The sequence below is a fragment of the Blennius ocellaris genome (genome assembly GCF_963422515.1).
Source record: "Blennius ocellaris genome assembly, chromosome: 7".
Lineage (NCBI taxonomy): Eukaryota > Metazoa > Chordata > Actinopteri > Blenniiformes > Blenniidae > Blennius > Blennius ocellaris.
This window is the reverse complement of record NC_137656.1, coordinates 20,476,432-20,490,996: the sequence shown is the minus strand read 5'-3', so window position 1 is coordinate 20,490,996 and position 14,565 is coordinate 20,476,432. Positions and strand designations below refer to the sequence as shown.

Genomic DNA, 14,565 nt, shown 5'->3' with positions numbered 1-14,565 from the left:
CTTTGTTGTACGCATCACACCAATTATGGGATCCAGCGAATCAACCGCAAATTCAGCGAGCCCAGCTAGTCAGGATATGTAAGGTCAAGGGCCTGAGTCACAACGACTCTTTATTACTGAAGTGTGGTGACAATGGCGTTCTGCTCCATGCACCGTTTGGAACAACTTCCTGAAGCAGAAGAACGGCGTGATACAATCTCTAACAGGTGAGATGCGCCAGAGATGCGCTGAGGCTCCACGTTATCTCCTGTTTTCCACCCTGAACACACGTCCCTCAGCGAAAGCCACAAACCAAACAGGTCCGCTGAGGCCCCGCATTGTCTAACCAGAGTGAGACACCGTGATGACTAGTTCACACCTGTGCTGGAAAGTTCAGGAATGGCAACGAGGATCACGCTTGAGAGATTTACGACGGAGACTGAGTTATTGTAGTAAAGGCAGACAGACGGCTGAGCGGCGAGCCCGCGGGTGCCGTCGGGACAGGGCCGACACTCTCTGCACAGATCCATGGGAACAACTACGTTAACGTGCGTAAAATAACCCAATTATTGTAAATAACCAAATTATGACGATAGTTTGATTAAAGCGTTTTTACATCGCATGGCAAGCAGATTCCCACAATAAGTTTACATGATTTATTTCTTAATTGGTGTCCTTTTCTGTTTAACACAGCCCGAGGGCAGCATTTTATTAGTTCCACATAATAAAGGAGAGGAAAGAGTGGATATCACATTAATTCATTAACTAAGCACCATCATTCAGCGACTGAATGTGAAATTCCACTGTGGCGATGTACTGGGCTTCTTCACTCAACCTTATTTATTCCACTGTTTATTTCTGATGAACGAGTCAATCATGCAGGACACATCAGACACAGTTACAAATGATAATCATGACTTTAACTTTAACTCAATCCACTCTTGCCGAAAATGTTTCCAATACATGTTTATTATTTATTATTATCATTATTATTCTTAATCACGCTTTAGTGTCTACTTACTAAATGCCCTGGTGTTGGAGAACGAGAGTCTTTTAGTCCTGCAGCTCCTGGAACATCCAAAAGGGGCCATTTCATCTGCAGGTACTGTGGGAGAGAAAACAGAAGCTCAGTTAAAGTAAAATGGACAACTGGGGAAACATGCATGTAATAAAACTGTGAAATAAATGGCCTGAACGTAAAAATATTTCATTTGAAAAAAAAAAAAAAAAAAAAAAAGCCAGTGCTTGGACAACCAACTGTGAAAATGTAGAACTCTAATGTGCAAAAAATCGCTCCCTGATATGAAGGCAGGCAGTCCATCTTTCCCCGGAGCGTGCGAAAGTGGTATAGATGGTGTCAAACCCGCAGAGAACTCCAGCAAACACCTGTACAAGACCCACATCGCTGTTTGGAGTCAAGACAGTGAGTTCTGGCACAGGGGGGAGAGGAGAAAGGGCCATGTGAACACTACGGACTGGTGGAGGACTGTGAAATTGCCGTTTGTCAGGGAAAAACAAGAGGCCAGCTGTGGGCGCCCGTCGCTGATCGGGTGGGAAGAGACAGCTGGAAGGAAGAAGCCTCATCTGCAGACCAGCGAGAAGGCTGTGCCGTGGACTCCGCTCACTCCCGACTATGCCACGCTCAATTCGTTTGGCCTTTTGACCCGATTGCGGCCCCTCCCCCGCCCGCTCGGTATCACTACTTTTCGCACATGTTTTCAAAGTTATCAAAAAGGCCTGTGTTCTTGGCCCGTCTCTTGTGTTTTTTGTCGCAAAACCGCCGTCGGACTGACTGTTGCCGCTGCCCATCCATTTACAGCCGTGAGTAAGAGCTGTGTATTCGAGGGAGGGTTTTTCTGTGATTTACTGCATGATACAACAGGCTGAGCTTTTTTCTGCTTCTCTTCTCTCTCTCTCTTTTTTTTTTTTTTTTGTCCTCCAGCAGTGGAGATTGCATGAAGCCAGAGCTCCAAAAGCACAGTCAAACCATCTGTTTTATGAATCAGTTTAAATACCGGATACAGCAGCTTGTCATGCATGTGGATTTTCTCTCTGGTACAATTTCAAATTAATTAAAAGGGTTTTACTTTACAGGTGACTTTTTTTTTTTTTTTATGCGAGTAAAGACTTTTTAAGTTCCGTTTGGGGTAAAGAATATTTCTTCTTCTATAAGTAGTTGCTTTACTTCCTAATGCGGAAACTGTTCCTATCCAGTATTGTATACCATCAGTGTTATGTACATGGCTTTGCACTTATGAATTCCCCTGCACAGTTTGACTTCCACCCATCGCAAACATCTGTTGAATACAAATGCCAATAAATACTATCTTGACATGTAAAAATGATGGGCCGAACCAGTTGAGGAATATATGCAAAAAGCTTTGTCTACTTTTCAGATGTGAGTGATAAATGATGACAAAGTGGAGGAGTCATGCATTCAGGTTTTGATTTTTAAAACTTCATTCATTACTCAGAGTTTGTAAGGAGGAAGGAAGCTTGGATGGCTGTGGGTTAAAAATGGAAAAGACATTATAGCAGGAGGGGAAAAGGGAGAGGAGGGAAAAGAAAAAAAAAACATTTTCAGGAATGAGTTTGTCGGAGCAGGCAGAGGGTATTGTTTCCTGACAGCTGGGGTCCAACAGAGCAGCAAGGCAGGGGGAAGGGGACCCTTTTTCCCGTCGAAAAGGGGGGAAATTCTTGGAGTTGACATCAGCCCTCTTCATTTTCACTATACTGCTCAGGGCTGAATCGTAGGTTCCAACTAATGGGCCCAAGTCCATACAACTGTCAGGAGGCAGTTGCTTTTAGAGGTCGCTCGCTCCCTATTGAAACTTTACTCCGCTGTGTGCATGGTGCCTAATGAATGCTACCCTCTGGAGAGAAAATCCAAAACAATGCAGTTTTCTCTGTCTAATCTATGTCAATCATGAGTCCTTCCACAAATGAAACAAGCGCTATTGTGAGCGTTTGGTCTAGCCCGGCCGTGCCCACCCTGGCTCTCCCACCCAATCCATCCCTGATTTGACAGCTTCTGCCAGCACTGAGGAACATGCCCCCAGGCACTTTTTTCTGAGCACCTACTTTTCTTTTAATTGCCAGTGTGCCCTATGTAGCAACTGTTCACACAAACCCCGAAACATCCAGTCAGGTAATGCCAGCCGCACGCTGTCACATTAGCTCCAGTCCAGAGTCGGGCAACGCACCTCTCACTGCCACATGAGACGGAGAGAGAGAGAGAGGAAGTTTGGGTCCCTGAGCTGTTTTGGGAAACAAAAGGAGAGGAATTGTGGACCATGCTGCTCAGCAAAAACTTTCTTAGTGTTACAGAGGAAGAAAAACACACACACACACACACACACACACACACACATGCAGACAGTCAGTGAAAAAGTTAGGACATGCTCCAGTTGAAACAAGAGATGAACTAATACCCATTTTATTTCCTGATGCTGCTCTCTATGTGCCCTTATTTTATTTTTTTTATTTTTTAGAAACAACTACAGACATATGGTCAAGGCTCATAGCAATGTCTGCTTCAGCATCGGAGCTGGAAGCTCTGGTAAATGCACTCGGACCGAGTACTGAAAGAAATGTGTATCTAAAGAGAAGTTTAGCTGATCCATTTTCGGAGCTCTCTAATTGTCTTCCAGCCTTCCCCGCTGCCTCCAACACTCAGAATAGACATCAGTAGATTGTGCTACTTTTACAGGACCCAGATGCGACAAAGGTGGCAGTGATGCCACTGAAATTTTCCAAAAAGCGACACTGGAGCCCTTTGGTTTTTTGAACAGAGAGAATGCAACATATGCTCTGGGGCATGTGGCCTGCCAGAGCTGGGTTCTAATTGTTACATTGCGGAGGAAAACACAGCCAAGAGTCTTTGTCATCTCTGAAGTGTGTGGTGCCACACTGCAGCCCAACATCAGAGCGCGGAGAAGAGACAGATGTCTGGACATTTGCTGTCAAACTAAGTCAGACACTCTGCCAAAGGGACAGAAAAAAAATAAAAAATCCAAAACTTTGCTCGCAACTATCTGTCGACTTAAAGACCGAACCAAGAAGTCAGTTCAAGAAAAAGTAAAGTCAAGAAAAAGTTTGTGTGTGCGAAATGCAGGAGGTATGCAGTTTTACCGCTAAAAGCTGTAGCTGTTGAATAAAGATTTAAATGCATGACTTGGCGGATTAGAGTTAACTCAATCACTCGGCAACAAACACTCAAGACAAATCAACAAATAAAGCAGTGAATGGGAAGGAGCAGGCAGCTCAGGCGGGACCTGGTGGTTGTGAAATGGCTTCACCCAACTTGTGGAGGGTGGTGGAACAGCAGGAATTCCTCCACGGATCGCCTCAGCAGATAATGTCAATCACCTACTGTGTGGAGAGCCCCTCCCCATTGTTTTCTTTTACCCCCCAACAGAAAACAAATGGGCCACACAGCTTGCTGTTTGGTTGAGGTGTTAATTACCATCCCCTGCCCATATGAACAGCAACCCCCAGACAATAACCCCGTCAGCCCCCGACACAACAGTCCCACCCTGTTCTGTTCCGCCGATATCACCTGCTCATGCGGGGCTATTGACACCTCAACCTGATCTGTGCATGAAACACAATTAAAAGCTTAGGACAAAGACAACGCGATAAGGAGTCCCCGTCTCGTCTCAGAGTTTGCGTTAAGCCCCATTGTTTGGCAAAATTAGAGACAATTACATTGACAATTCTCCAGCAAACCTCAGCAGCCATTGTGTTAATTAGTGTGTCATTGACAGGCAAACGACAAGCAGATGAGCTGGTCCGACCAGCGATGTGTGAATATGCCACTGCAAGCTTTTTTTTTTTTTTTTTCTGAATTGGGATCACGAGGACTAGTTTGCAACACACTTCGAGTTTTGTCTCTATTCAGACTACACACTAATTTTTTTCACTGAAACTCGTGCCCATCTATAAAAACCAGTCGCATTAGGTATGAATGAGAGAGAGAGAAAAAAAAAGAAGATTTGAGTACTTTCTTTCCTTTTTAAGCGCATCTCTCGAAGTTCACTTGAAGCCTCGTCCCTTGATTTATATTATATTAAACATAGAAAGCCTGTAACGCTGCCGTGGAAATAGCATGCTGCTAATGGCTACCACATTTGAAGTGTCCATTAGCCCATAGAGGAATGAAGTTAAGTGACTATGACAGGGGCACTCCCTCCGTTTGCCGGGCGTCTATTGTGACCCGGTTGGTCGTCCTGCACTCTTATTCACAGCCGGTAGAAAAACTGGGTCAAAGGTCAGACATCCAGAGTGCTGTGGTTTCTATGGTGATGTGGCCTATTAAGGCCAGGCTCATTGGCCTCTTAACATGCTCTTGTACACAAAAGAACTATTAGTGCAAAGAGGGAGAGCGAGGGGAGTGAAAAGGGGAGGCAGCGCCGGGGAGGTCCCAGTAACACAGCGTCAAGGTTTTTCCAAGATTTCCAAGATGGTTCCTGCAGCTCCATCCACATCGACCAGGAGCACGCATTGCATGTCAGGGGCCTGCTGTGCGGGACTGCCAGTGAAATCTACTGCATGTCAGGGGAAATTTATCGGTTGCATGCTTGGTAATTTATTATGGGCCCAAAAAAACAAAACAAAAAAAATGGAAAAAAAATGAAAAAGTACTTGTTGTGTTGATAGATTTCCATGATTAAACATTAAATTACTCAATGAGCAATTGTGTCACGTATATCTTCACAAGGCCAAACTGGCTGGTTTATTTGAAAAGTCCTTGGAGTGAATTTATTGCTGTTTCAGTAATAAAACGGCATTAACAGAATTACAAGGCCAAGACAAACCCCCTAAAAGGCTTCTTTAACATTCTACCCCAGCGAGGGAGCAGCAACTTCAGCAGGCGTTTGCATTTTTGTTACTCAAGCAATTATTTGTGCGAGAGTTTATTTTCTTTTGCATGACATGGGCCCCGAGTCATTGCTTCCTACATCTCGGGTGTTACCATGGAGTGAATGCGAGTGTTTTAAATGAAGCTGCCATTGTTCCCAGTCTGTCTGGTTGACTTTCAGGTAATTTTAATCAGACGGTTAAAGGAAAGTGAGGCTGGTGTTTGGAATAAGTGAGCAATTTTGTTACAGAGCAGCACAACAGCAGGTCACATAAACTCCACTGTATAATTAGGCACAGCAGAAAATAATTATGCATCTGGTAAGAGCATGGCTATCTCATAAAGACAGAGAGTACGGTGCAAAGCTATTCAAGTCAATTATGTGAAGTCAGTTATGTGGTTTCCCGTACCTGGGAGATCTGCCTTCAATTGTCCCAAAGTGCTCCCGTTAATGTCAGGATGATCTGATGTCAAGACAGGCTACACCTCAAATGTCAAAAGATATCCTGCTAATCCATGTCCTGTGGCATTGTTAGCCCAATCGCACAGGAACACAACTTTTTTTTATTGTTCGGGGAGTAGCCTCGTTTCATTGAAATTCACAGCTGTAAACGCCTGTATAATTAACTCCAGAACACGAGGTGGTTACCAGCGGTTGGCTGGATGTTTACAGTAAAGCTCGACTTAGAAATCAAATGTGTGTGTAAGTCTTCTCGGTGTGTGCATGCTTGTGTGTGTGTGTGCGTGTGTGCGTGTTTGTGTATGTGTCAGGTCTACGCCAATGACACTCAAGTGAGACCTGAATTTTTCATTTATGACCAAACACAAATTGACTGGAGACAGCGTGGGTTACCAATATAATGCAGTGCTTTCTTGCCAAGGCATTTAGGAGGCAATAATAAGTCCAGCATGTACTCCTCATGCTGAACAGGGCAAATACCACAGCATGGTAATCACTTTAAATGCACAGCAAAAACAACCCCCCCCCCTTTTTTTTTACTTTTTTTTTCCATAAATTGCAGATAAATATTTACACCCGCCCTCCAAGACTAAATTTGAGTACGTCTGCTAAAACTGTGTCTTTTTTTCTGACAGGGCACACTGAGTGATTGTTTTTCTCTCCTCCGTTTTTTTTTTTTTTTTTTTTTAGCTTTCCATGGCTCTTTTTAAAAAACTTCCTTAGAGCAGCTGAGAGAAGCCGGAGAGGCAACGCGGCATCGCGAAGGGAGGGGGGGGGGGGGGGGGGGGGGGGGGGGGGAGTCAGGTCTGAAAGACTGAGGTGGGCATAAGTGGGTGTAGTGTAGAAGGCAAGAGAGGGAGAGGGAGAGAGAGAAAAAAAGGAGAGAGGCTAAATTAAACACATTTGTTTCTGCTCTCACATACCACAAGTCTTATGAAAACAGAGGGCTGATTGTGTTCACTCTGCAAGTCCGGCCCCCCCCTCCCCTGTCTCTTCACCACCACCCAACACCGCCACCCTGCTCCACTCCCCCAACCCCCTGTCCTGAGCAGCAGCAGCAGCAGCGGCAGGCCCCCAACCCCCCTTACACACACCTACACACACACACTCTCACACACACACACACAGCTGCCTGCAGATGCCTCCTGTGTTTGCTCTGTGAGTGCAAAGGCGCAAATCTCCAGACTTGTGGGCCTGCCTCATCTCAGATTTTACTACCTGACATCCCTATCACCCCACCGCTAACCCCCACTCGCTCCACTCTTTCGTCTCCTCCGGCTCTGTCCTACTCAAACACGCACACAATTACTCACACCCTCCAATGCCACAGGTATGCTTCAGCAATCACTCCAGGGACACAGAGGGAGGACTGTTTAGACATAAGGTCCACGTGAGGTATGAAAAGTTTTAGAAACATTTAGAGTGGGACGGCCAACAAAAAAAACAAAAAAACAAAGCATAATGAAAGAAATCAGCTAAACTCGGTAGATTAGAATACAAATACACTGAGCCTTAAAATCATCTATTTATCTGTATAACATAGGATTTCATATTTGAATTGAATTAGGGAAGTATTTCCTGAGGTAGTTTAAAACCTCCACAATATGTGACACAGCACAAAAATCACCATGACATTCCCCAGGATTAGTTATGCGTATTGTCAGCAGACAGCGGGGAGGTCTGGAAAGTTGCCAGCACATTTCTATACCTGAAACACTTGTAAAAGTCATTTCCCTGCAATCCCCAGTCTTTATTTTCATCAAGCTGCGCCCGGTGATATTGAGTGCTAAATCACAAACAACTGATCGGCTTCAGCTATAAATTCAATTCATGTTCGCATGTAAGGAGAGACTTACATGCCTGAAACTTTGTAAAGAATACATTTGTCACTCAAGAAAAGTCCTCAGGGTGAGCGGGGGCCTGCAGAGAAATCCCAAATCAGAATAAGGTTGGGTCATGAGGTCTTCTACCTCTTTCAGGTTCATCAGGTTTCTTGAAAGGAAAACAATGCAGATGAAACATTAGCAGAAGACCACCAGTTGTTTGGCAATATATGTCTTTTGTCATGCCAATACTAAATAAATTACTTTTTACACATTTTAAACAAAAGGCATGTCTTTCGGTGACCAACATTGATTTATATAGGCTGTTACAGATTTTTTTTTTCTTTTCTTTTCTTTTTTTTTTACAACATTGAGCAGACCACTGAGGCCTCGAGGGTGGACATGCGTCTCAAAACAATCTATACAGCTGCTGCAATCTTTCAGTTTCAATACAAGCTAATGAAAACAGCAAGGTGATTATGATCAGGGGCTGCTGTAAATATCAGATTCCTGGGGACAGAGTTTAGGAGAGGCCCCCCTCACAATTACACAGTATTCAGGAATGTAGAGCATGAAGCAGAGAAATGTTGAGCTGGAGACAAGATGCTCACGTCCTATTTTGAACATTTAGCTCACACTGCACGACAAGAGTTCTTCGTCCTACACTTACAAGAGAAAAGTGGAAAAGTTTGTCTTCAGTTAAAAAAAAAAAAAAAAACATTAAAAAAAAAAGCTTGTTCCAGTGAGCCCAGATCCTATTCCACAGTGCAACAAACTGCTGCTCAATGCTAACTGCACACTTCTGCAAGCAATTAAGTGTTAACCCAAGGACTGTAAGCTGCTCGGAGGGAGAGAGAGAGAGAGAGAGAGAGAGAGAGAGAGAGAGAGAGAGAGAGAGAGAACGAGGGGGGTGTGACTGGAGAAAGAGAGGCCTGCTTGTGCACAATTACAGCAGGGATTTATGGCCTGAGAAACAATTTATAAATCACAGCGCCTGAGCTAATGTGCTCCAGATTGTTCTCCATGCAGCTGCAATTTTGGTCTGCGTGAAACGGCATAATAAACCTGGCTGGAGGACATGTTTGGGTGGTGGGGCAGGGAGAAAAGTTGAGATTGTGGGTGGGGGCTCAAAGTTTCGAGGTGTTTCAAACAAAGAAACAGAGGTTGGGTTTTTTTTTTCTCTTTTTCTTTTTTTCTTCTTTTACGGGCTGTGTGAGATTTTGCTGAAGTGCTACTCTTGAGTGCTAAGATAAGATAAGAGGGTCTTAACAGAAATTTTAGTGACATGTTTTCTCAAGCTATGCAAATACTACTAATTAAGGGGTGTTTTGTGGTAATAATAGAGCGACAGTAGCAGCACGGCAGAGTTGTGAAACCCCAAAACAATAATTGTAGCTGAATAATTACACAAGTTTCCACTGATAAACACTTCAAAATTTCAAGCCCAAAATCTCATTGGTTTTATGAGCTCAGTGTGAAGCTGCGGACTCTACCCTTATGATTACACTCCTGACATGAGTCAAAAATAATTCCAGGTTATAATAAGAAAAGACAAATGTTGCAAAGCGATCCCTGCATTGTGGCTGCAGGCCGATGCAGGAGAAGAAATCGGATGTGCTGAGGGGAAGCCTGGGCTTTTGTGGCCACTCAGCCAACTGGCCCTGAACCTTGACCTCTAACCCTTCACCCAGGGGGGCAAACAAAGCTCTGAGTGACATCTGAAACTAGACACTCTGTGGGGAGAGAGTGTCTGGACAGGACTCAAATAACCCCATTAACTCTGCAGAAAAGATTTACGGCTATTTATTCTCAAGCTGCAAATTTTCGAAAGCTGAAGAGCCGTACAGATCCGTTAAAAAAAAAAAAAAAAAAAAAATTAAATGCAATTAAAAGTGCGCACCAAGTTTTAGCTTGTTTACGAGCCTATATCTCGGTCTTGCACGTAGACGGGAGGAGAAAAGAGCTTTGTGATTAACATGTCCGAGCAGAGCGGTGATTGGAAGTGGTACACACATATGCCAGCAGTTAGTCTGGAGCGAAATAAATTCTGTTTAATATGAACAACATGAGTTTATCTTCAGGCATTTTCAGGAGAGTCACTGATGCATATTCTCCAGCACCTGATTGATTTTATACAATGGATTACGTAAGCAGCGTTGGCATTGGGGTACTGTAAACAAAACAAGGGAGAAAAGTTTATGGTAAATGTGCCGCGTTCAATGCGAGCCTCCGTCACCAGAATGCTGAAAGCCACTGTAGTATTTAAATCGGGCAAGGAGGGAGGAAGACTGGGCCAAGCATTCTGTAGCTCAGCTGTGAGGCTCTAAGCCGTTGCCCTAGGGTCTTTGTCCTGCCTTTCAGGGCAAGTCTGAGGTAGTCAAAGACCCTATTCATGACCGGCGCTCCCCCTGCCAACACACCCATACAGCCCCAGTCAAGTCAGCCGAGAGCTATAGAGCCTTCCCATTTCACACGAGAATCAGACCTGCCCCTAAAGCCTGCTTCAGGGATTTCCAATAGCCAGCCCCTCCAACCCATGTACAAATCAAACAAAAGGGCTCCTTGGCCTACTCCGTGTCATATAGGGTTGATTAGATCTTTTTTTCTAATGTAGCTACCCCGAATTTGACGCAAGTTAAGTCAGTCAAATTTGTAGGGATTTGGGCTCTAAATGGATGTAAATGGACGTGGGATTAAACCAGCGGAGGTGTCGATGTGCCATCTGATGTTGCTGCAGCCTTCATCTGAGGCAGGAGTCGTCCCACATGAACTGTCAGTTCCGAAGAAGAGCACAACCAAAAGCCTTAACCTGAGTACATCAGATGATGAGATCTCGGAACAAAGAAAGCTAATCTTTGCTGATTATCTGAGGGCAAGTACTGGGGGAATCCCACTATCACTAAAGAGTGTCTTATGTCTGTGAGCACAAGGCCCCTAATCAAAGACATTACTCATAACTAATCAAGAACATGACTTCATAATTTTGAATTGAGCGGATAAGGTCAGGAAAGAGTGATATCCTGAAGCTGAAACCGGTCGACCCATACCAACTTTCTGCTGCTTCTGCTGTTTGTTCTAACAGGATCCACAAGTTTGTAGGGAGATAAGGAGGCTACAGATTTGAGATGACTTGTGCCTTTGCTCGAGTTTAATCAAATTGGATGCTCGGCAGAACATTGTGACTTCTTAACTAAGTACAATTGGTTTATGAGGGGAACTTGGGGTAAGAAAGGGGCACCGAGAGGTTAGGTTATTACCCGAATTAGGAGATGCAGCCTGAGCTCATGGGAAAATTGCAAATGTGTGATATTTACCAAACAATTGCACTCATCTAAACTGCCCAGTACTTAGAAATCAATCGTCAAACCCACTCATCTTTTCCATATGATGTCACGGTGTGCATGCATAAACTGTATTATTCTTCTACTAAAATTCTATGAATTATTTTAATAATCACTAAAAAACTAGAAACAGTATTAGCAAATCACATTGCACGCAGACACAAAAACCTTTCAGCCAGTCGATGAAGCTTTATTTTTTTTTTATAACTCTTATTTTTTTTGTGTTTTTAATACCAAGCTTGTCAAAGTAACCACCGCGTCACAGGTGTCCTGCTTATACAAATCTATTAAACATGTTAAATGCTCCAAGGATTTATGTTGTCAACGATACCATCCATGACGTACACGACTTGTTTTTAGAGGCCGAGCTAAATTCAGATCGCACGTGGCTCGCCCGCCTCATCAACAACTTCATTCGTTACAACTGCCAGTCTGTAGTTTATGCAAATTTTAGGCTGTGATTGTTTTATCCTAGCTTAAAAAAAACATATATATATATATATATTATATATACATCTGTGTTGAGGTATGAGACATGTTTGCACTATCTGAGAAGTGAGAGTATCTGGAACCTGAACGTAGGCCAATCCAACTGTTTAAACCTCCGCGTGCAGGTGTGCAGTCGGCCACACGTGGATGCAGGTGCAACGCGTTGACGTGACGTGTGTCCGTCTGGGGACACGGAGCTACAACAGCAAGCCCGGAGCGTTAACGGGGGCGACCTCGGTGGGATGCTCCGAAACTGATTTACAACTCCAACAAGAAGAACAGCTGCTGCGCTTTCGGTCAACTAACCTCACCCCGGAAGGATATCCATCCACTTCTTAATTTAGTATGACCACTACAACCTCACCGATGCGACTCGCATACTGTAATGACATGGCCTTTAACGGGCCCCGTACAGGGAGAGCGTTTCTGTGAACCGAGGCGAAGCCTGATGTAAATCTTAGTCGAACTGATGCTAAATGTGCGTGATGCGATATCTGCCTGCTGCTTGGCGACTGGGCCGTGGCTGTGCGGGAATGGCAGGGCGCTGTGGACTTCCAGGGAGAAGCTGCGCTCTGTGGGAGACAGAATCCCTCAGATAAGTGAGTGCCTCAAGGTCTGGAAGCCGGCCCACCTCGGGATAACAGGCAAAGGAATAGCAGCACCCGTATCTGCCCCAGTTTATGCTCCCACCACATCTCATCAACAATCTCTCTCTCTCTCTCTCTCTCTCTCTCTCTCTTTCTCTCTCTCCTGCTGCCTGCAGAGCTTAAACTGAAAACAGCTGCTTGGAATACCAGACTGATGAAACCCTGTTTAAGTTTTTCTTTTTCTTCCTGCTGTACAATCACGTTTTATTAGCATGGAGTGAAGCGTTTAAGGTACAATTATAGAAGGAAAACATTTCTTTATGTGAGCTTAACAGTAGTGGTTATGGGTACGAACGCCTTCATGTGAATCAGTCCAGTTGGCTGTTTGCTGTGAAGCCCCCTCCCACCTAACAGTTAAAGACCATCGTGTCTACGAACAGAATCAGTTCATGTGATGCTTTAACTGAAACAGCTGGAATGGCGAATCAATATATGCATTTTTAAAGTTGTTCAAACTTTTATTTGATCATTTTGGATAATATAGTCAAAAATGTACAAGTGTCTTATAGTTTGAGAAAAAAAATATATTTTTTAACCCTTTATAAACAATTTCTGATGCCAAATAATAGTTAATGTTGTCGAACTCACTGGATCAACAACATAATCATTATAATGAGCCGAAACCATAACCTCTATAATTATTTGATTTAGTCTGACTAATAGATGATAGATAAAAATCCATTCAATTAGTCACATCATAATATGAAACCAAACAAGTGAATACTTTGTACATACAAGCAACTTATGAATGATTATTTTGACTATTTGTCTTGGCAGAAGTGCTTTCAGGACAGTCTGCTGCCTCCACCCGTCAACTGCACCAGGCTCCAGATTCAAACCACAGAACGTACACAACCAGGCTACAACGTGAGCGTGAACACACGGAGCACACGTCTCCACCCCGTCTTCTATATCCTACAGCTTTAATTACCTTCATAAAGCTTTACTTTACTTTACTTGATAATTACCGGCTCAAAGCTGGTTTTTTTGTTGTTTTGTTTTGGTTTTTTTTTTTTTTTTTCAATTCCTGAAGACAAACTGTGCGACTCTCAGAATAACTCAATGCTGAAGTTTCCACCCAGCTGAGGATTGCCATTGTTCGAAAGTAGAGCCAGGACATGTGTAGACTCGACCGACGGTTTCCTACAGATTTTTGGGTTATTGAAACAGCTAAATATTTAACTCTGCAACAGGAGGGTTTTGTTGCAAGTTTGTCGAACAGATATGGTCAATAAAACATCTCAAAATACTCTGAGAGCTCGAGAAGCTTTGTGACTTTGAAGTGAATTCAGCCGTGTAGGAGATGTTCACCTTTTTGACCAAACGCCTCTCCACCTAAACTGTTCAAATTTTCAGGAGCGGGGCGGGGGGGGGGGGGGGGGGGGGGGGGGGGGGGGGAATTGCAATGTACCAAATTACGTAGCAGCTCTGGCCAAACATTGCAAATGAGAAAAACACATAAATTGATTTATATTAAAAAAAAAAAACATTTGCACACATATTCATCTTGGCACATCAAAGGGATTCATTGATGTCACTGAACATGGGGGAGTCTGCGGCTGGAGAGGGGAGATGTTGGTTATCCTTTCCTCAAAGGGTGCTGAGATGCTCCTGATGGGCCCAGAGCTGGAGAAGCCAGAGAGGGCTATAAACAGAATTTCTAATGCCAGGCGGGCGAGTGGGTGGGTTTAGGTAGCGAACTAGCGGCCTATGGGGTAGCGGGAGGAATTGACGCCAGCTCCTGCTTCCCACAGAGACCAGAGAGGGAAGGATGCAGACCAGGACTGACACCATTTCACACAGCTTTATGCAAGTGATGCTACAAAGTCAGGCTTGGGCATCCATGCTCTGAAAACACGATGGCGATAGCAGATGCATGTTGCTCTAAAACTCTGAAATTAAGGTTGTATATGTCGCCGCTGTAGATTATACACTTTCGTTTCGCCTACTTGAGTTTCTGCTGCAC

At 44.0% G+C, this 14,565-nt stretch overlaps 1 protein-coding gene across 1 annotated transcript in view; it reads right to left on the bottom strand.

Moving 5' to 3' along the window:
• The window catches only part of tcf7l1b (transcription factor 7 like 1b), a 32,854-nt gene that overhangs the window by 12,467 nt on the left and 5,822 nt on the right, over nt 1–14,565 (bottom strand). The window contains exon 4 of the mRNA XM_080498901.1: nt 1,001–1,084. Coding sequence (XP_080355027.1) covers nt 1,001–1,084 — 84 coding nt within the window. The remainder of the gene's footprint in view (nt 1–1,000; nt 1,085–14,565) is intronic.